Below are 21,188 nucleotides of genomic sequence, written 5' to 3' on the forward strand. Positions count from 1 at the left end.
ACTGTATATTCATTTTTCAGGTTATGAACTGCATATTTGCAGGAAAGTCAAACTCAGATCCAGCTGATAAGACCTCTATAGCCAAAACAAATGTTCATAGAACAAAGTAATAGATAAAATGCCATCAATTTTTATTTCGTTGTCTAGTTCTTTGCTAAATTGCATTGTTCAATCAACATAGTGGATGACAACACTTATCATAACTAACAATATTTGGAAGAGAAATCTATCTATAGAAATTATCTACAAGAGTGGCTCCCAACTTTTTCCATTCAGGAACCATTTCCATCCTATAATAAAACCCTCAGGATCAATTCCAAAACAAAATGACTTAAAAAATGTGGTGCATTTTCCAACTTTAATTTTGCAAATGCAATGGGAGTAATTTTCAAAAGGATTTATGATCATAAAGGTAGCATATTTTGTAGCAATTTTCAAAGTCCACTTATACACTGAGGGGTAGATTTAAAAAAAAAGCACGATTGCGTACTTTTGTTTGCGCAGCAGGCGCAAACAAAAGTACACTGGATTTTATAAGATACGCGCATAGCCGCGTGTATCCTCTAAAATCCTGGATCGGCGCGTGCAAGGCTGCCGATTTTGGGCAACCTGCGTGCGCCGAGCCGTACAGCCGGCCTCGGAGGGAACTTTCTTTCGCCCTCCCCTCACCTTCCCCTCCCTTCCCCTACCTAACCCACCCCCCCGGCCCTATCTAAACCCCCCCCTTACCTTTGTCCCTAGATTTATGCCTGCGAGAAGCAGACGTAAATCTACGCGCGCCAGCAGACTGCTGGCGCGCCATCCTCCGACCCGGAGGCTGGTCCGGAGGCCTCAACCACGCCCCCGGGCCGGCGCCACGCCCCCGGTCCCGCCCCCGAAATGCCGCGTCCTGCCCCCGAAACGCAGCGTCACTCGGCCCCGCCCCCGACATGCCCCCTTCCAAAAACCCCGGGACTTACGCGCGTCCCGGGGCTCTGTGCGCGCCGGCGGCCTATGCAAAATAGGCGCGCCGGCGCGCGAGGGCCCTGCTCGCATAAATCCAGGCGGATTTACGCGAGCAGGGCTTTTAAAATCCGCCCGTGAAAGTGCATTACACGCATAAAATCCAGTTTTAAGTATGTAAATACTTTTGAAAATTATCCCCATTATGTTAAAAATAATTAGGAAATGTATGTCTTGCTCTCCTATTTTGTATTTTTTGTGTTTATGCTTCAGGGACCACAGGTAGTATTTTACCACATGACAACTCTTTCAAAACTAATTGTTTAGAAACTATGACATAAGAATCAGCTAGGCTTTGGTTACATAAAGTGCAGTTCAATCATTTTTGAAGTTAGCAATTCAAGCTTTATATACATGTAATATTTTGCAGCTCATTATACTGCAAATGCTAAAATATGTACAATTTACTTTAAGGCTCAGTAAAAATGTTTTCTTAAATAATTTTCAACAAAAATTACATGTATTTCAGTACCATAAAAAATGTACACTGTCTAAGCTGCTAGGTAATCTTTATATGTACAATACATAATTATATTACATTTGTCTCTCAAGTTACATGATCATCCTATCTACTAAACCTATTTAGACTGTTGAACCATCTCATAACTTATTCTGTATAAAATTTTCAAGTTTTATGATGATACAGGCAGTGCATTCCATAACCCTCATTGCAACTTCAGAAGTGAATCTGTCATTTGGAATTTGCGGAAAGGGAAGCAGGTCAGGGTAGCGTGTTTTTAAGCTATCTACACCGTATGCCTCCAGTGTATGAACATCATTGGTAAGTCCTTCAAGTTGTTGACTATATTCTTCTATTTTTTGTGCCAGTGCTGTTGGCTTTACATCCTTATCAGATTTACCTCTTACAGCAAAATCAGCTGCAATCAAAGCCAACTTGGTTGACAAATAGCATTTGAAGCATACCCATTCATTAGCATTTTTGTGAAGATCATTCCTTGCTGCAGAAAAATTTGCACGAGCTTGTCTCAACCATCTGCGTGCTTCAACTGGATTACCAACAGATTTAAATGTGGGTGGTACAAAAAAACGTGGTGTGTCCGATGATCCTGTAGAGGTTGAAAACTTTTCTGTATATTGCTGCTTTTCAGACTTATGGCTTGTTGCTTCTTGATTCCATGAAGTATAAAATCTTTGAAATGAAAATTTATCCGACTGAAATCTAGAAGAGGCTGCTGAATATGTTCTTCTTGAAGATCTGTCCATATTTTGATCAATAAAAGCCTGTTTTTCTAGTCTGTTAATTTCATTTTGCAGATGTTTGAAAACTTCATTTGCTATGTCTAGGTTCTCTGCATTTTTGTCTGGATGCCACTTAAGATACAACCTTCTAATAATCTTTTTTCTTTCAGACTCTGGGAGCTTCCATGCCTGCTCCATTACTGTTGTCACTTCTCTCAGTATATCTGGCAGAGAAGTAAGTTTAATCTTTTTCGGTGATTGATGTTTTGAAGATGTTTTATGGCTTTCTTTCCCAGGGAAATGAGGAGGAACTGTCCTGGGCCCAGGTGTTGGAAATTCTGTAGGGCTTGTTGGGGTAGAAGGTGCACTATCTTTACTCTGAGAACTTTCATCAGGTCTTGAAAACTTGTATAAATCAAGGGAACTTACAATCTTGTATTCACTATATCCAATGTCAATCTGGTAAAACTTGCCCAAAAAAGTGGAATTGTCATCACCTTCCCTTTCAACTTCTTGAACAATTATTGCATATGTATATGTTGGTTGATATGATCCATAAATATCACTGCCTTCAGCATCAACAAGATAACCAACGTATTCTCCTGGATAAAAGACATTCATGGGATCCATAAGCAGAGTGTAATGAATTTCAGCTGGTATAGGTGTGCCAGGCATAGGAAGTTCAAGTTTGGATGGTTCTGTAGAGGAGTCATACTTTACTCCTAAACTGTCAAGCTTTTCACCAATTCTGTAAATATCATTGCAGCCTAACATGGCAATTAAATATGAGGTATCGGAAATAAGATTGTCAGTTGCAGATTTCAGGGTCATTGCTAATGCTAAAAGGAAATTTATGTCTTTGCTATCAGAGTGCTGAATATAAAGAAGTATTACTGCAGTTCCATACCTCTTTAAAAAAGCAAGTGTTTCACTCTTGCTGTAGGGAATAGGATTAAATCCTTTAACTCGTAATGTTGTTTCCAGCCTTTCAAAACAGGATACTTTCAAACCTTCCTGCAAGGCTTTGCAAAGTCTTATGGCCTTTTCCTCATTAGCTAGGAAAGCATTGTCATTTTCATGCTTCATAATTCTAATGAGTCCAGTGATGAATTGATCAGATGACAATAGCAACTGGAGTCTCCCTTGAAGAGAACATAGTGCTCCAAACTGGCATATTTTGGGGGTCTCTTCATCTAGCTGTTCTTCAAGAATACTACTAAGTAGTCTGGGTTTTAATTTCTGAGGAAGAAGCATCATCAGCTTGGTATGAAAACCATGGTCTTTACCTAAGTAACACTGACTAAGGTCAACAAGCATCTGTACACCAATGTTACCTTTTATTCTACTTTTATAATGCGGTGCATCATCAAAAACTAAGATACTTGACTTAACCAATCTACCATCTTGACTTGGGAGGTAAAGGGCTAGATCTCGTACATTTTCAAGATCATTTCTAACCTTAACAGAATCATTTTGAAGACTTCTAAAAAGGCCAGAAACGACTCTTTTAACAGTTCGCATTTCATTAGGATCCAATTGTTTTCCTTCAGAGTTCTTGAATATGCGACTGAGAACTTCAACATATTGTTTTGTTGAAACAATATCTTCAGTACCTAAATGTTTGAACAACTGATGAAATGTACCAAGTTCTAAAGGCAATTTGTACAGGTAAGGTTTAAAATCGGATTCATACTCTAGATTTATTACTACTTCTTCTGGCTTAAGGAGTTTCCAACCATCTTCTACCATCACAAAAGCAACCCCTCGTAGCTGAAATCGGAACTCCTGTTTTTCTATGTTAAGAAACTCATAAATACTCCTTAGGACTTTGACCCTAGTTTTTACCATATCATCATCCAAAGTTGTTATATTGCATATGTTTCTGCAATTGTTAATAACTTTGTCAAGTGATGGATCTAAGTTCACATTAAGCATAGTTAAAATTTGTTCAAGTTGTTTCTTGAGGGACCAAGACTACTACCTTCTTGTTCTTTGATGGTCAGAGGTGTTGCTTTCTCTGGAAGAATAGGAGATGATGTCCACAGTAACTGCAAAACATCAGTCTGTTTAAATTTTGGGTTTACCTGTGCTCCACTGAACCGTATAAGGGGAAGTGTACCATTTATCTCTTGATACTGAGGATGAAATCTGATTAGCTCGGCAGGAGCACGTTCTGGGCATAAAAAAGCAATTAAAGACAATTCTTTCAGGAAGTTTCCAGATAATAAATCTGTTCTTTCTTGAAATATGTGATTAAGAAGAACATCAACTATGTTCTGTAATGTTTCCTTAGACCAGTTTTCTGCATTTGCTCTCATGCTGATCTCCTTAGCAAACTGCATTATCTGTTGTTGTGTGAGGATATATTTTAGCCCTATGTTTCGTAGGAATTTCACCCATGATAAAAAGAATGCAGCTTGGTTCTTAGGATTTGTAAGTTGTTCCAGTTTTTTAAAGAAATCTTGAGGTATGAAAAATTTTTCAGGAAGCATGACTTCAAACACTTTTACAGTTTTGTCATAAAAATGTTTTGCAGGCTTTAAGCGATTACTTGTATCATGAATTAAAGGAAGTCCTTCAAGCTTGTCAAACAGTTGATCCTTTATTTCTGAAGATTCTTCAATGCTGCATAATCTGTTCTTTAAGTATATCAGGTGTTCTAATTTAGCACTGTAAGAAAGATTTTCAAACTTTGGTAAAAGGTGTTGTGAATACACTTCAAGATCATCTACAGGAACACAGCCAAGCACACTGTACAAATCTTTTAAGTGAATCTTTTCTTCAAGAAATGTGGCTGATGAAGAATGTGCCCATTTTTCCACCTCAGCTGATGGGATGCTTTTAGTGAGCACATAACATGCTCCATATTTTGAAATGCTAATGTATCTACCACTGATAGACTTGTAGCATGGAAGTGATTTTAAGATGTTAATGTCATCTTGAGAAACCACATGATTTAAATTGCAGTTAAAGTACATTAACAGCGCTTCAAAGTCACTTTCTACTAATTTTTCAGTTTTAAATGTTGAAGTCTGAATCATATGTTGTATGGCTTTCAAAATGCTTGAGGGATTGTCTATGTTTGCAGTAGGCCCAGACAACAGAGGCAATAAAATGTTGTCCTTGGAGCAAATTTTGTTTAATGCAAGCTGAATGCAACCTGTTTTCATTAAAGTATGAAAAACTTTATCAGTCTGAGAATTTGGGAATATAGCTATATGCATAAGACTGAGTGGCAGCAAGACATCACACTCTGGTACAACAAGCTGATTACCCGAAACAGTAAACTTTATACCTGGAAGCAAAGCCCAGTCCTTCAAAATATCAACAATTTTATCAAATGTTGGTTTTATCTCTGTCTCTTCTTCTTTAACATTCACAGACTCGCTGATGAAGTGCCATGCACTTTTAAGCCAAGATTCACTTGCAAAATTTTCTTTCCATCGTACAAAGATTTTGGTCTTGTATTCTCTAGGCAACACTGATGGTAACAAATCAGCAAAACTTGTGATGTCAAAGACTTTTGCAACCCCACAGGTAAATAAAATATTGCTATATCTCAGGTAAAGGGTATTCATAAAAAGATCCTTGCGAGATGGAATCAGTTTCATGATATGTTTTAGGAACTTTGACATTTTGGCATCAAAAACTTGTAAAACACTATCAAGAGTAACAAGAAGTGGCAGTCCTTCAATTTGAATTTCGCTTTCTTCAGCATCCTTGAAACAATAATCAACCAGAAGTTTTACACTGTGAAACAATTTGAGATTGGTCTGCTGAAGACGACATGGCAGTTTCCAATATGGCAATTAGAATCTGGAGATGAAAATGTCATAAAAAATAATCGAACATCACAAGGTGTTGTATAGCTTACTGGTATCCCTGCATCTACAAGACAATGATAAAGATTTGCAGTTTCGTCACTGTAATATACCAAGTTGAACCCAACTTCTAAAAGCAGGTGCTTAAGTCTGTAAACATTTTTCTGCAACCGTCTTACGTGTTGTGATATGTATTTCTACATTCTTCAGGTGATGTAATTCATCCTGTAGCAAATTGTCAAAGAATGGCTTTGCAGTATTTGAGGTAGACATGTTAACCCAGGTAATGATAACTGCAGAATGTAAATCTGAACCATCAACATTTGGAGCTCGTACAACAGGTAAAAGGACGTTTTGACATCTTCATAAATGCAACGATAAAATAGCTTTTACGAGACAATACCAGTCTGGTTGCAGGTCTAATCTGTTAACCGGAAAAAAGGACAAAAACTTTTTCAATATGTCCTTCACAGTATGAATAGGTGTATTTTGCAGCACTGATACTGTAGGATCAGTGCCTGGGAAATAACGTTTTTTCAGCTGAACTAATAATTCAACATATGCCGGAGCGATCAGTGCTGTCATTAAGTTGTTGTTCCAGTCACTTCGTACTCCAACTCCATCATCATCACGCCACAAATTTCTTCTGGCAGAATCTAAAGCAAAGTGTCCATTCACATGGAAAGGTAGCCCTGTTTCTAGAGACAGAGGCAAGAAACAGAATGCCCTGTGGGGCTTTTTGTAGTTATGGGAAATGCAAGCCGCTACACCTCCACGTGGAAAAAGAGTTATGTCCTCATTCTTATGAGCCGACAACACATTTTTTGAAACTTTATCCATTGCTGAAAAACCTGATCGATTACAAATCAGCCATGTTGTAAGATTACTTTCAGAGTCTTCAATATCCATGGTATATGTAATTTGTTGCACAGGTATCTCTCTCAGCTGCCTTTTTTTAGTTACACTTTCCATAACAGATCCATGAAATTGTTTGCGTTTTAATCTGTCCCCATCAGTTAATTTTACCCTTTACGAGTACAATACATGTAAAGATCCTGTTGTTTTATCTATTTCACAAACAGAAATTTTTTCCATGTGATTCAAAACATTAATAGCTCTGCCCCATCTGCACGTAACTTATCCAAAAAATTTTGAACCATTCTATCTGAAGCGGGAACAGCAGAAATTTCAGAACCTTTTGCCATTTCTTGATTACGAAGTGGAAATCTAAACATTGTTGCCCTTATCCAATTTTAAAAGTAGTTTCCTAAATAGAGATCCAGAACATCTGAGAACTGTGTTCTGAAATCTGCATCTAAATCTCTAAACATGCGACCAGGACTAACTGATGTTGCACCTGGTGCATATTTGGCATGGGGGTCAAAGATACAAAGTATATCATTGCTAGACATGAAGGAAGGGCAATCAGTAATATGATATACAGAATTGAATCCTATGCCATATTGTCCAGTTTTACAAGGATTTCCTTCCTTAGTACCTCTTCCAAGGTTCTGAATTCCTCTGATATCATCCTCTGTAAATGGTTGATTGTTAAATACACACAGTGCTGGTCCCTGAAGTGGTGCCCACCTTTCATCAAAAAATTCTATCAACAGGATGATGTCTAGGGTCGAACACAAAAACAAATTTCAGTAGCTTTGGCATCATCTGCATTTTGAAGAAGTTCTTTCAAAATTTCTCTCTCTGAAGGATAAGCATTAAGTATACTTTTAATTCTACTGGTCAATTTTTCTTTTTGTCCAAATTCTGTCCCAAGAGTAGTAAAACAAATGTTAGATGCATATCTCTCTAAAGCTTTGTGTCGTTTTGGAATTGCCCCAAGTTTTACTGCTACCTCCCTTGGTATATCAGAATGACAGTACTTCACAGTTGTGTCTTTCACCTTAATCCAAGGACAATCATTGTAACACAAACTTTTAGCTGGAAAAAGAGGCAAGATTGGTATCTGGTAACAAAATTTCCACCATACATTTTCTCACAGAATTCTGTTTTTCTTCTCTTGATGAGACCCCAAATGCCCTCACTAATGATTCGTCTACAAAGCTGAAAATCATTTTCTGTTATTTTTTTTGTTCCCTGTTCTTGTTTTATTGATTGAAGAACTAATGCAAAATCTTCAACTGTGAAAGAAGTTTTTACCCCCACGCTTTCAAAAAGCTCTCGAAAGTTATTTTTATATTTGTTAGGTAACTGATAAAGGTAAGGAGCTGCTTCAAAGTTCAAGTGAAAAGAAATTTTTGCTGGGTCAATATATGTATTTTCAAACTAGGATAAAACCACAGTATTTTAACTCTCCAATAATTGTTGTTTTCATAATGTCATGTGCAGCATTGCTTCATGGAGGAATTTGTAACATGCATTGGTAATATTCTCCTGATACAATGTAATCCCATCAAATGATTTTGCAACTTCCTTCAGTTGATTTATCACTAGATTAACAGATGGTTTCTTCAGTAAACCTAAGAAATCTTTGACAGCCAATGAAATGGATCCACAACCTTTAAATGAAGGAGAGTTTTCATTGAGAATTGGATGTAGAAGGCAAACAATATCTTGATGTTCAGCTATATAGAGATCACTTGCTGCAAACATGGTTTCCATTTTAAAATCGCTGCCTTTCCAGTGCAATGAAAAGCCTGCTGGCTTTGTAAGAAATGGAAGGAAAAGAATTGTTTGACATTTTTGCAGCAAATTCTTTAGCTCTAGGATCTCTAAATTTTTAGTTTTTCATCAATCAGACTTAATATAATACTGCTTCTGAAGCAAGCTGCAATGTGGTCACTTTATTTATTTCTGATACTGATTCTATGCGTTCTATCAAGTCTTCCCATAAAATGTCATCCTTCATCATGCCTAACTGGACAAGTTTGACTAGCACAACTGGATTAAGGTAATCCTGGATAGTGCCATGTGGAAATCGGCCATCTTTGTTGTCATATAACTTTGCAACTCTACCTTCAGGATGAATTAACTTTGAAGGTTTAACTAGAGGATGACCATTACAGGAACAAGGAATGCATGGTGTAATTCGAAGAAGCCCTGAAAATTCTTCAAGTCTTTCATTTAGAACAAAAAGCATTAAAGGATCGCGCAGTTCTGCCTCAATCTCCTGCATGTGTGGGAAAAACACTTCTGAAAAAAACTGTTTCTCAGAGAAAGTGTTCTCAAGTAATATGTCTTTACATCCTGCTTCTTCAAACCCAACTTTTACCCATGATGGAAGCTCAACAGCACAGAGGTTCTTTAGTCCAGTTTTCCTGAGGTACTTTAAAAAAATCTTGAAGGCTGCAGGTCCAATGTCTGGTCTTTTAAGTAATGAATCATCTAAAAACCTTACATTTTTCATGGAAACCCAAGTACATCCATCAGAAAACACCTTGATTCCTTCTTTGCCTTTTGATTTAGCTATATCCTCATAAATACCTTTGCAGATAACAGAAAAATCATCATGAACACTGTCAGGATCAGGCCATACTGCATAATAGTTGTAGTTAACTAATTCACCACAGACTGCCATATCACGTAAAACACTAAGTGCTTCTAAATAAGCTTTCACAATTACGTGTCTCATGAATACTGTATTCCATCTTCCCTTTGTGTCGGTTTTCCAGATCTCTTTTCGATTTGAAGTAACAGCGAAACAACCATTAATATGGAGAGGCAAACCTGTTTTTATTCTAAGAGGCAAGTAGCAGAACACTTCCCCAATGCCACTGCAATTAGGTTTTACAATCCACTTTTGGTCTTCAGTTTCAGATAACATTATTCCTACTGCACCGCAGGGGACAAGTCCTAGTCTTTTTCCATTTTCATGTAATGAAAATTTAAGGCTTCTCCAGAATCCATGCAAGAACACAGAAGCCATGTTGTAGAATCTACAGTTTTCTGTGGCAACTCATCAACAGTCCTTTTGGTCTGTCCAGATTTAGCCATTCAAAGAAAGTAATTGGATCATCTTCTGAACCTCTGAAAAGTGGAGAATGAAGGTCAGCAATTCGCTTAAAAACATGATGGAACTCTTCAACTACAATCTGCAATATACAAGATGACTTTGGTACATCAAAAGGCAGCTTTTTACTGCTACTACAACATTTTCATAAGTTTAGCAGCTTCCTTTAATATGCTTACAGGTGCTGTCAACACCTTTGGAAGAACAAAGATTTTTTGTTATTGTCACTGTATCTTGTGCTAAATCAGGATTATTTTCTTCTGGTTTCAAGTACTTCAAAACCATTGAATTCACATTCTGAGTGAAGAGTATCAGTCTGTGCCCACATAAACTAAACTCATCCACAAGAGAATAATATCTGCTGTATTGTAACAAGCACTGCTGACTTCACTCACTTTAGCTTCTTGCTGAGTTCTGAAGGATAATCTAAAAAGAGTTCTTTATAACTGTAAGGTGATTCCACAGTCAAAGGAATGTCGACAGTTGAAAACACCAATAAATGGTATGAACTGATTGGGAAATTCCGTAATCTTTTTTGTTGTTTGCTCCAATTAATCTTAATTCCTGGATTGGACTTTTCTCTGATATGTTTGCTAAGATGGTTAATGTTTGGATCAAACATAATCATGAACTCTCTACTCATAATGATGGGAATATCAGTGATGTGATACACAGAATTAAAACCCAGACCAAATTTTCCAACTTTGTCAATTTCTTCTCTTTTCAGGACTCTCCAAGTCTAGTTATGTTTAAAAAATCTGAATCTGTAAACTCAGAATTATTGAAGGACCACAGAGCAGGTCCATGACATGTCTGCATTCCTGGATCCAGAAGGTTTTCCCTTATGTCCATATTTCTTCTCATGTCAATCAAGAAATTACATTCAGTTGCACTGGCATCATCAGCATTTTTGCAATAACTCCTTAAAGATATCTGACACAGCTGGTATTCTTCCAAAATGTTTTTAATTCTTACAGTGAGAGGTTCTCTTTGGCCTGATTGTTCAAATCCCATATTTTCAGGATGATTAGTTTAGTACTCAGGCATGGCACATTTAGCCACTCTGCTGTCTTCATAGGTATGTCTTCATGAACCAATATTATTGGTTCCACTGAATCTTCAAGTAAATCATTGAGGTCATCAACTTTGATATCACAGTAACAACATTCTTCAATAGGTTTCATTATAAGTTTAGAGGGGTCCTTGCTACAAAATATAGGTACTTGTGTATTGAGCCCTACAGAAATCTGAGAACTGTACAACCATCGTATGGACACTCAACATAAGGTTAAGGATTATGTTTGCTTCCTCTTTATTCATTACCTGCTCACTTCTTTTGTGAATTTTGGTAACAACCATGAAAATATGATCTGGTGTCAGTTGCTCTATTGAACCACAAAACTTAAAAGCTTGTCAAAATTTTTACCATGGTTTTGGGCACGCTATGCAGGTAAGGCTGGAGATCAAGGTCATGTATTGGTTTGTATTACTGCCTTGTGATGGTAAACAAAATGTTTTCCCTGTCCACACCCAGGGAAATCTCAATGCTTTAATAGCTTCTTTACCTGTCTCTAAGTGATCCTGCATAAAACTATAAATTTCAAGCAAGATATGTTGGAACTGGTAATAATCTTCATCACTAAAAGTTTTAGAACTGTTCCAGTTAACAACAACTTTCAAATGTTTTAAAACCGCATCTATGTTAGGTTCTGTGAAAATACCAAGTGCTTTTTCTATTTCTGTATGGACATTCTCTACTAGTGGAACTGACGAGCCAACTAATATAGCCTGAGATAAATCACACATTTCTGGAGGTGAACACATATTGCAATGGTCTCCCTTCCAGACTAAGGAGCTAGGATAATTTGGTGGTCTTTCTTTGCAGGCTGGAACCCCATTTGATTTTTTTTTAGTATTGCTTTTGTTCAGCTGAGTTTAACAGTGTATGGTTTTTTATTCAAAATATTTAACAGAGATTTAACTTTTCTTAAAAGAACATCAAGGCCAATGCTCGAATCATGCTGCAAGTCTTCTATTTTCTTTATTGCTACTTGAACAATGTCTTTTTCTTGGAGATTAGCTTCATTTTTTAAACCTATTGCTTCAATGAATGGAGAAATATCAGAAGAGGCTGCAAAGAGAACAGGTGGGAACCAAGGTTTGTTCCTCTACACAAAACAGGCACTGCAGTATATCTATTTCAGGATCAAAGAGTTCACTGGCTGCTACTAGCTTTTCTTGTGAAAAGGGTATACATTTTAATGGTACTAGCCAATCAATTATATCTGCTGTCTCATTTTAAGAAAAGAGAGATTCTTAAGAATCCACAACATAATGTGAGTTGTTTCTTCAACAGAATAAAAACCTTTTCAATATCTTGTATGATAAGTTTTACACAATCTGTACTCTGTAATTGTTCTACTTTCAGAATGTTTGCTAAGCGATAGTAGCTTCATCATTGTTATCAATTATTGGAATGGAAAATCTCAGATCTGGTGGAAGTTTTGCTGTATGGTTGTAATACTTTACACCCTTCAGAACTACATAGGATGTCGTCTTTTGAGCAGATTGTTTAATTTGTCTAAATATCATCAATGCCTGAATAGTTTGTTTCTCTTTTTCACTAACATCTACTAAACTGGATAAGAATTTCCTAAGAGCATCCTTATGTTGTGGAATTAATGAAGCAACCAGGCTAGTTAGCTTCTGTAGTGACATCCGGTCCATTATTTGCAGACAGCATTTGGTGTGTTGGAGGATGGATATATTTTTTACAAGTGGATGTTGTATACATGTGTCTAGACTTTTCAGTACAACCCCCCCCAGTTTTTCAATGATTTCAGATAAAAATTCAGGAAGTGGCATCTCGGTCTCATTATCTAGAATGAGTGGTGATGGAAGCCTGAGCCTTATAAGTTCTACTAATGTCTGATCATCCTTTAACATAACTTTGGGAATAAGTGGCATATCATCGAACAATGTTAAATCTCAGGAAAATGTATATATAGATTCTTCCAGACCATCTTAAGCCATTGTATGATGGATGCTTTCTATTTTCACTGCTTGGATACCACTGTACTATCACGTCTCTGTTAGTCCACACAGTATTCATCACTTCTTTGATCAGTCGTGCAAAACGTTCTGGGTTCAGGAGCTGTAGCTGAGTACATGGTCTTCCTAGAAATTAAAACAATAATGTAGCAAAGTTATTCATATTAAAAGATAGCATAAGAAATGTCTGTTCTGTATTTGAATGGATGGAATTAGACAAATATATTTGGAAAAAATGGAACACCTCCTTAAATCTTTCCCTTGCTTCAGGAAGGCTGTGAGGTATTCACAGTTTATTTTTTCAAGCAAACATTTCATCATAATTGTCCAAAAATTACTTCCTCCAAAGCATTTCATTCATGAGCTTGGAACTTTCCTTTCCACTTTGGTGTTTCTTTTGAGCCCTAAGTCCACAATGCTTGAAATGATCAGTGATAGAATCACAGTAAGCTTAGAGAACCAGCTTGCAGCAGAAAAAATAGGATAACAGATGAAATTACTTTAAATATAATTTTATTCCAAAAAGTGCACATTGTTGTAAAATTGACCACATAAGTTAGGTTGCTATGGGTTTTTTTTTTTTCTTTTTTTTTAAATTGGCCTGTATGTTTCTAACTTTACAGCAGTGCATGAGGAAGAGACCATAGTAGCCCAAATGTTACATTTTAAAAAACACTCTATACTTATTAAAATTCTCTACTTGAGTAGTTTGCTGTTTTCTTTAACAAATTGTATTAGCTGAATGACTATCCAGGGCAAATTAATGGCTAAGTGGTCAATTTTCAAAGCTATCTAGATTGGCCGGTGTGCGCAACTCTTGTGGCTATTGTCGAAGCAACTAAATGCCCTGTAGGTTCGTCCTCACCCAACCACCTCAAGTTATTGTTTCTCTATGAAAGAGAAACCCTAGCAAACAGACCCAAATGTTTTCTTTTTCCTTAGTGTGCAGAATCAACTGAGCAGCATGCTCACACTCATTGAAACTGTACACATATGTTCTGCTTTGCATTAAAACTTTAGGGATAGAAATGCCTGGATTAACAGCTTTCATTTCCAGTTAAAATAATGCTTTGATCTGGAAATTCAGGAAAGCATTATTTTCAATCAAGATTCTATGTAGTATAAAATGGATGTGTATTTTTAGTCTTCCATTATTTATAAACAGAAAATCACACCACTGATCTGCAAATACAGCACAGATGAAATCAAGATTTTTAACTCCAAAAAAGAATTTTAGGTAACATTGATAAACATGGAATCATACTACTGATGTCCTTCTGATATGGATCCCAATAAAAACAAAAAATACTCTCCTTAGGCTCCTCTATGGGAGTGCCACTAAGGACATCGAGATTAAGACTTGCAAAAAGATCCATTTCAGAAGGACATTAGCGGTATGATTCCATGTTCTTCAATGTTACCCTAAAAAAATTTTTTTGAGTTAAGATCTTGATTTCATCTGTGGCATATTTTGCAGACTCAAGTGATGTGATTTTTCTGTTTATCAATGTTATCTAAACATGTGGAGGATAAAAAGATATTCTTTGGGCATTAAATTGAAAAAGTTTAATATATATCAGTTCCAATTTTGCTTTTATTTCTTTAATTGCAATCATCATTGTGTGATTGGTCAAAAATAAAAACATTTAAAAAAGTCAGAAGGAAGCAATCAATTTCTTTGAAACATGTAGACTTCACATTCTAAAAAGTCTAATTTAGTAAGTATGCACTGTGTGGTAAGTGGCCATAATCTTTTTTCTTTTGAAAATTCTAAGCTTTTTTTGTTTTTCAGATACATTGTGCTTAATATGGTTTGTTTCCCAAAAGCAACTCTTGGTGGGTGAGAATGCTGTCAGCATTGATAACATGGTAACATTTGTCCAATATTGAAGTTCTTGTCAGCTTGCAGCTCTAAGGTTTGTCATTGTGAAATTTCATCAGGAAGACCAAGTTATGTTTTCAATTTTATATTTGGAATAAGAACTGTATCACTTTGAACTCATTCAGGTTCACTTTACTTCACAATTGGGGGTTTCAAATAAGAAGACAAACTATTTTTTCACATATAACTGGAGGAGTTATGTTTAATAAGGAACAGTATAGATATAGCAAGAATGAATATGCTTTTTATAAGAAGTTTTTGATTGGGTTTAAAACCATTAAAAAAAAATGGTAGCAATGGCACTGTGATTTTATGGTTATTGTTATTACTGTAAACCGATGTGACGGTATTTTCCAAACACCAGTATAGAAAAATTTAACAAATAAATAAAAATAAATAAATGCGGTTGAGCATAGGTTACAGAGGGTTTTTTTTTTCATTTATTGTTTTGTAGCCATTCTGTTTTATCTCCCTTTTCTTTGAATAGGATAAATGTAAACATACACTCTGCATCCACAGGAACCCCCCACCCCCCTCAATGGGTGCAGAGCAGAACTAAAACATTCCCCAGATAGCTCACCATATAAAAAAGATATTCTGGTTCTGGTGTCATCTCAATAATAACAAACTCCCACTACTACCAGGCACAATAACCCTCCTTATCAAAAGGCAATAGTTATGCTAGAAAAATACCTCACCTTGGTCACAAACACAGAACCAACCTTCACCAAATACAGAAAGATCACAAGTTACAAATATGGAGATAGAAAACAGAATAGAAACACAAAAAAGCTACTCCACATGCAGTGCAAATCTGGAGAAATGGAAACAGAAATATAGCAACTAATATATTCACAGGATCTGGAATAATGCAAACTAATCCGTACAAAACAGAGTTGCTTACCTGTAACAGGTGTTTTCCCGAGGATAACAGGATGCCAGTCCTCACACAAGGGCAACATCTTCGGATGGAGCCCAGCCTGGAACTTTGATCTCCTTATTGAGCATGTAAAGCTGTAGTTATCACCCTGCCCCCTAGATAAGAGTCCCTCAATACATGATATAGCTAATATATGGAGAAACCAAATACCAGGTGAGGCAGGAGGGTTTTCTGAGGACTGGCTTACTGTTGTCCTCTGAGAACACCTGTTATAGGTAGGCAACTCTGCTTTCACCGTGGACAAGCAGGCTGGCAGTCCTCACACATGGATGAATCCCCCTAGCCTCAGGCTGCTGAAAACAGGACAAAGTCGGAAACCCCACAATACTGAAAGCACTGGCTTTCTCCCATATGCCAACGAGTCAACCATCCCAAAAACGGGTCTAGATAGGAAAAGAGTTGGGTTCTACAAAGAAACCCAATCAGGTAACAAATAGCAAAGGTATAACCTACCTACTACTAATACAGAAATAATACAAATACCAAAGCAGTAGCTAGATGCATACAAAATATATTATTTTACAATAGAATTTCTAATATACTTAAATACATTTTTTATCATCAAAAATAACAGATAGCATACATATATATAAACATACATATACATTAAAATATCTCATGTTAAACAAGTGCAAAGGATAAAGACACGGCCAGATTTTAAAACCCTGGCACAAGTGGCCGGGCCTTAAAACGCACCAGGCCAATTTTCAAATGGGTCCGGCCACACGCGTAAACCCCGGCACGCAAGTAAGTGCTGGGGCCTGAAAAGGGGGAGGTCTGGGTGGGCAGAGAGGGACGGGAAGGGGCGGGGCTGGAAGCACAGGTACAGCGGCCATTTGCCGCTGTGCCGAGGGAGCGTGCGCAGTAGGTTGGCCGGCGAGTGCAAGTTGCTTCTGCTCCGGAGGAGCAACAATTTCAAAAACAAACAACAAAAAAAACAAACAAACGAAGGTAGGAAATATTTAGGGGGTGGGGAAGAATGGGGAAGGGGAAGGGAAGTTAGGGTAGGTTGTAGGGAAGTTCCCTCCCAGTCCGCTCCTTAATTGGAGCGGACTGAGAGGGAACTGGGGAAGGCCGATGATGCGTTGCCACGCAAATTTAGCTCAACCTTGCCCCCCCTTGCGCGCTGCCCCCCATTTTATAACATGCACTGGCGTGTGCATGTTTATAAAATCGCGCATCCATATGGGTGCGCCAGGTAGCACGCGCACATGGACGCCCAAGTGTATTTTTTTAAATTTACCCCTAAATATACATACGCATTATTCACAGTTTTAACATGATACCCATACCAAGTAAGATAGGTGTAAGAATATAAAAACACATATACAAAACACCATATACGAATAAATTCCTACTGTATTGCACTAACTATCTTCATTCATGATCATCAGCGTCTCATATATTAAATATTCCATGTTTGTAAATTTCTTATTACTCCTCCATATATAACCAAATATATTCCACTGGTTATTTCTTCATTCATTGTGGACAGCGAATCCACTGTCAATGGCGAATTATATGTTAAATGTCCCAACAAGGTCCCTTGTTTTACCCAATAGGGCTTCTTCAGGGGAACATCACCATCCGATGTTTCTAAATTTTATAAAAAGATAGAATCAAGTATGTTTCACACATTCCCGCATATCTTTCGTCATATAAACCAGAAGATATACCTATAAATCTGAAGTTACTCACATAGCAACATACCCAAAAGTTTAACGTTGCATCAGCCACTTAATCCGTCGTCCTCCGTCACTTCATAATATCCCCTTTACCGGTCCCTTAACCCTTGTCCCCCGTGTAATAACTCAGCCTGATTCCGTTTTCTGGTAAATAAATGGCCGCAGCTTTTATTTGAACTTATAACAATATAACTCTCTCGGCTACCCGAGCCGGTGGCTTCCAGGTCTCGCTGCCCGCCACCGTAACCAAGCAGGGCAGCCTGTCTCTGTCAGCCCCCCGCCGTGCTCAAAGCAAGGGGGCCATCGCTCATCCGCCTTTTTGGTGCCACCGGCTACAATGCCATTCCGTGGTGTCACCTGCACCACTTACAATTCTTGTCCAACCGGCCCGGGTGCCCGCATACCTCACTGCTGCGACAAACATTTCAACATTATTCCACGATTCTCTTAGCTAACTAACATTGCCAACTGACTGTTATTAAACCGCATCAATGTCCGATTACTCTTGCAGCTGCACGTAAATTTCCATGGGTGGGTGGGTGGGTCTGATGCTGCGGGCGCTCTCCAAAAGAACGTGCTCCTCCCGCCGTGCCCCTTATATCCTGTGTGCTGGCGTCACTGCTTCGCGCCGCCGTCGCTCCCCCTGACGTCGTTCCTTGTCCTGCTCGAGCGGGCCCCGCTCGGTCGGGTAAGTGGGTGTGCTTGTCTGGGAGGGGGGAATTGAGTTCTTGCGCCCGTGCCCTCTCCCCTCCCCCATTCCTGGCCTCTGGCGTCGCTGGGCGAGCTGCCGTTAAGGGTGGGCTCCGTCCAGCGGCGCCGGGCCCACCAATAACTCTTTGAAGCATCACTCCAGTGGCCATCCACACCGTTCCACTGTTGAGGACTTCTAATTTAGAATTTACACAACTACGAAGAGACAAGACAACAGAGAACTACTGACCCCATATATCTCAAAATTCAGAAGTTAATACTAAATAAATTACTCCTTACAAATATTCTTCATGTAATACTTCACGAAATTCTTTTGTATAAGAATGCCATATTGCTGATTCATGTGCACCTACAAATATATATAGTACACAAAGTACAATCTAGCATAATCTACTCAACCTAAAATATTTAGACAAATCACTTATTTGAAAAAGCAGATTTATATTACTCCCAGTACATATCGTGAATCACCAACCTGCTAAACGCCAACCTTTTCATCACATGATGCTCTTATTCACGCACGCTCCGAAATTGCCAACATTAGCTCTTACCCTTTAAATACTCAATCCAGCCAATCAAGGGGATCACTCTAACCCTTGAAGTGAGCCGCACCAATCAAATTTGAAGATCCCAATCATATCAAACGATACCCTACTGTATCTTAAAAAGCTTTTATTCACAAAAATAAACAGACTCAAAGAAGCATGGGAGGAGTTAGAAAAATGCCTCCCATTCAATTTCCTTAAGACCGTATGGAATAACTGTATTCCACATGTAAATGAACTTCTGTTCCATCTGTCAGAAACACCTGGAAATATTTCCTCCTTGTTCGCCACTAATTTGTTCAATAACAAAGAACCAAACATCGTTCACTGCATGCTTATATGATCTCCAGTGTTCAACAAGATGGGGCCCCCCCTTCCTCCCCACCCGCAAACAGCTCTTATGTTCGATATAATTTGTGATCTAATCTTGTTTTGTATATCCAATATAAATCAACTCACTCAGGCAAAATACAGTGTATACAGGTATATCGGTCTGTTACGTCAAAGGGATTTTTAATCGCGGATGACTGAATATATGTAAATTAAGCACATTTTCACACAGAGCATCCGATGCATTTAAATTGCCCTGTTTCACCATCAGCCTCTCTTATATATGAATGTGATCTCGCTAATAGACTTCTCAAATTTTTACCTTTGTTCATAGCAAAGATCAGCTTTCCTCCAAATCCCAGAAGAGATCTTAACACAGGCCAATGTTTCAAAATGATCTGTTTGATCTCGGAACTTCTAGAGTAATAGGGAATAGAGCACAATATACGAGTCATCTCCAAACGATCAGTCAGAAGCAGCTGATTGGTCCTATTAGCATGAAGACATCTTTTGTATGCCCTTTTAACACTTTTTCTTTTTTTTTTTTTTTATAGAGTATCTACGCTCAATGCATTTCTGCATTAAATCAACTGCTTTAATCTTGTATTACCTAATCGAAGAGCAGATCCGACAATATCTAAGAAATTGTCCACATTTGGAGCGTGCGTAAATAAGAACATCATGTGATGACAGGTTGGCATTTAGCAGGTGCACATGAATCGGCAATATGGCATTCTTATACAAAAGGATATTGTGAAGTATTATGTAGAGAGTGTGTGTGTGTAAATTCTATATTAGAAGTCCTCAACAGTGGAATGGCATGAATAGCCGCCGGAGTGATACTTAGAGTAGTTAACTTTTGGAAACATTGGATGGTGATATTCCCCTGAAGAAGCCCTATTGTGTGAAACAAGGGACCTTGTTATTATAATAATGGATGCAAAAAAAAATAATAGGAAATATACACAGAAACGTAGGGGTGGTTTCTTATCATCAGATGATCTGATAAGGCGAAATCTAATGCACATTGTATTGGCATCCCTAAGAAAGTGTCCTTTAAAACATCTGAGGAAATCAGCAGTTTTTAGGATGGATTTAATGGGGAGGATCGGATACCTTTTTTACTGACTCGTGTCAGGGATATGAGAGGGGGTTACAATTATCGAAAGAAAAGTGTCCCCCCTCCCCCCATTTCAGGAACCTTACAATCTCCGGAAGTGATTTTTCCAAAGGGATTGCTATGTGTTAATGATGATGAGAGGGTACAACCAGGTATCATATTTAATCTTTTGTTAAAAAGTTTCTCACCTGATGTATTGTCTATGTTAAATAAAGGATTATCATTTATCCCCACTAGTAAATATGATGCATTTTCAACTCTTGTTAAGTAAAAAAAAAAATTGTTTAGACATATTACATTGCTTGACTTTTTTGGAGTAAAACAGAAAGAACAGGAAGTAATTTCTGTATTTAGACCATCAGGGGGATGCCAACAGAAACTCCTAATCCATTGATGGTAGCATTTGAAACCCTTGTGCCACAGAAATTGACGCAATTGGAGTCTCAGCGAGAGTTTAAGTATAATCTCACCAAGGAAGAGTCATCAGCAATTAATCAATTGAGGAATGATAAAATGGTGGTTGTTAGAGTCGCTGATAAGGGTGATTGGATTATTCTATTGGATAAGGAGAAGCATGATCATGAGGTGTTTTGCTAATTAGATGATATATCTTATTTTCTAAAATTATCAGAGGATCCCGTTAGTGAACTACAGGGATATGATAAAGATCTCCTGGAGCAAGCTTTGCATAAGAAATCTATTTCTTCTAAAGAATTTAGATATTTGATTCAGCCTGATCCTTTTGTCCCATTTGTACATTGTACCTAAGATTCATAAGTTCTTGGAGAACCCCCCAGGCAGACCAATTGTGTCTGGGATAGGGTCCCTATTTGAACCCATGGGCAAATTCATTGATTATTTATTAGAAATGTTTGTTAAGACCATTAAATCATATCTATGGGATCCAACTCATTTTATTAATGAGTTGGAG

At 37.8% G+C, this 21,188-nt stretch overlaps 1 protein-coding gene across 1 annotated transcript in view; it reads right to left on the reverse strand.

Moving 5' to 3' along the window:
* Positions 1-1,066: 1,066 nt before the first annotated feature.
* Positions 1,067-21,188, reverse strand: part of SACS (sacsin molecular chaperone) — a 164,394-nt gene continuing 144,272 nt past the window's right edge. The window contains 33 exon segments of the mRNA XM_029602543.1: positions 1,067-4,164; positions 4,167-5,998; positions 6,001-6,184; positions 6,186-7,126; positions 7,129-7,624; positions 7,626-7,664; positions 7,666-7,974; positions 7,976-8,005; positions 8,007-8,720; positions 8,722-8,757; positions 8,759-8,826; positions 8,829-9,875; positions 9,878-9,979; positions 9,982-10,136; positions 10,138-10,190; positions 10,192-10,349; positions 10,352-10,432; positions 10,435-10,468; positions 10,470-10,516; positions 10,519-10,722; positions 10,725-11,018; positions 11,021-11,264; positions 11,266-11,415; positions 11,417-11,479; positions 11,482-11,886; positions 11,888-11,947; positions 11,949-12,149; positions 12,151-12,293; positions 12,296-12,361; positions 12,364-12,438; positions 12,441-12,983; positions 12,986-13,030; positions 13,033-13,170. Of these exon segments, the coding sequence (XP_029458403.1) occupies positions 1,603-4,164; positions 4,167-5,998; positions 6,001-6,184; positions 6,186-7,126; positions 7,129-7,624; positions 7,626-7,664; positions 7,666-7,974; positions 7,976-8,005; positions 8,007-8,720; positions 8,722-8,757; positions 8,759-8,826; positions 8,829-9,875; positions 9,878-9,979; positions 9,982-10,136; positions 10,138-10,190; positions 10,192-10,349; positions 10,352-10,432; positions 10,435-10,468; positions 10,470-10,516; positions 10,519-10,722; positions 10,725-11,018; positions 11,021-11,264; positions 11,266-11,415; positions 11,417-11,479; positions 11,482-11,886; positions 11,888-11,947; positions 11,949-12,149; positions 12,151-12,293; positions 12,296-12,361; positions 12,364-12,438; positions 12,441-12,983; positions 12,986-13,030; positions 13,033-13,170 (11,519 nt within the window). The 3' untranslated portion in view covers positions 1,067-1,602.

The sequence above is a fragment of the Rhinatrema bivittatum genome, chromosome 5 (assembly GCF_901001135.1).
Source record: "Rhinatrema bivittatum chromosome 5, aRhiBiv1.1, whole genome shotgun sequence".
Classification (NCBI taxonomy): Eukaryota; Metazoa; Chordata; class Amphibia; order Gymnophiona; family Rhinatrematidae; genus Rhinatrema; species Rhinatrema bivittatum.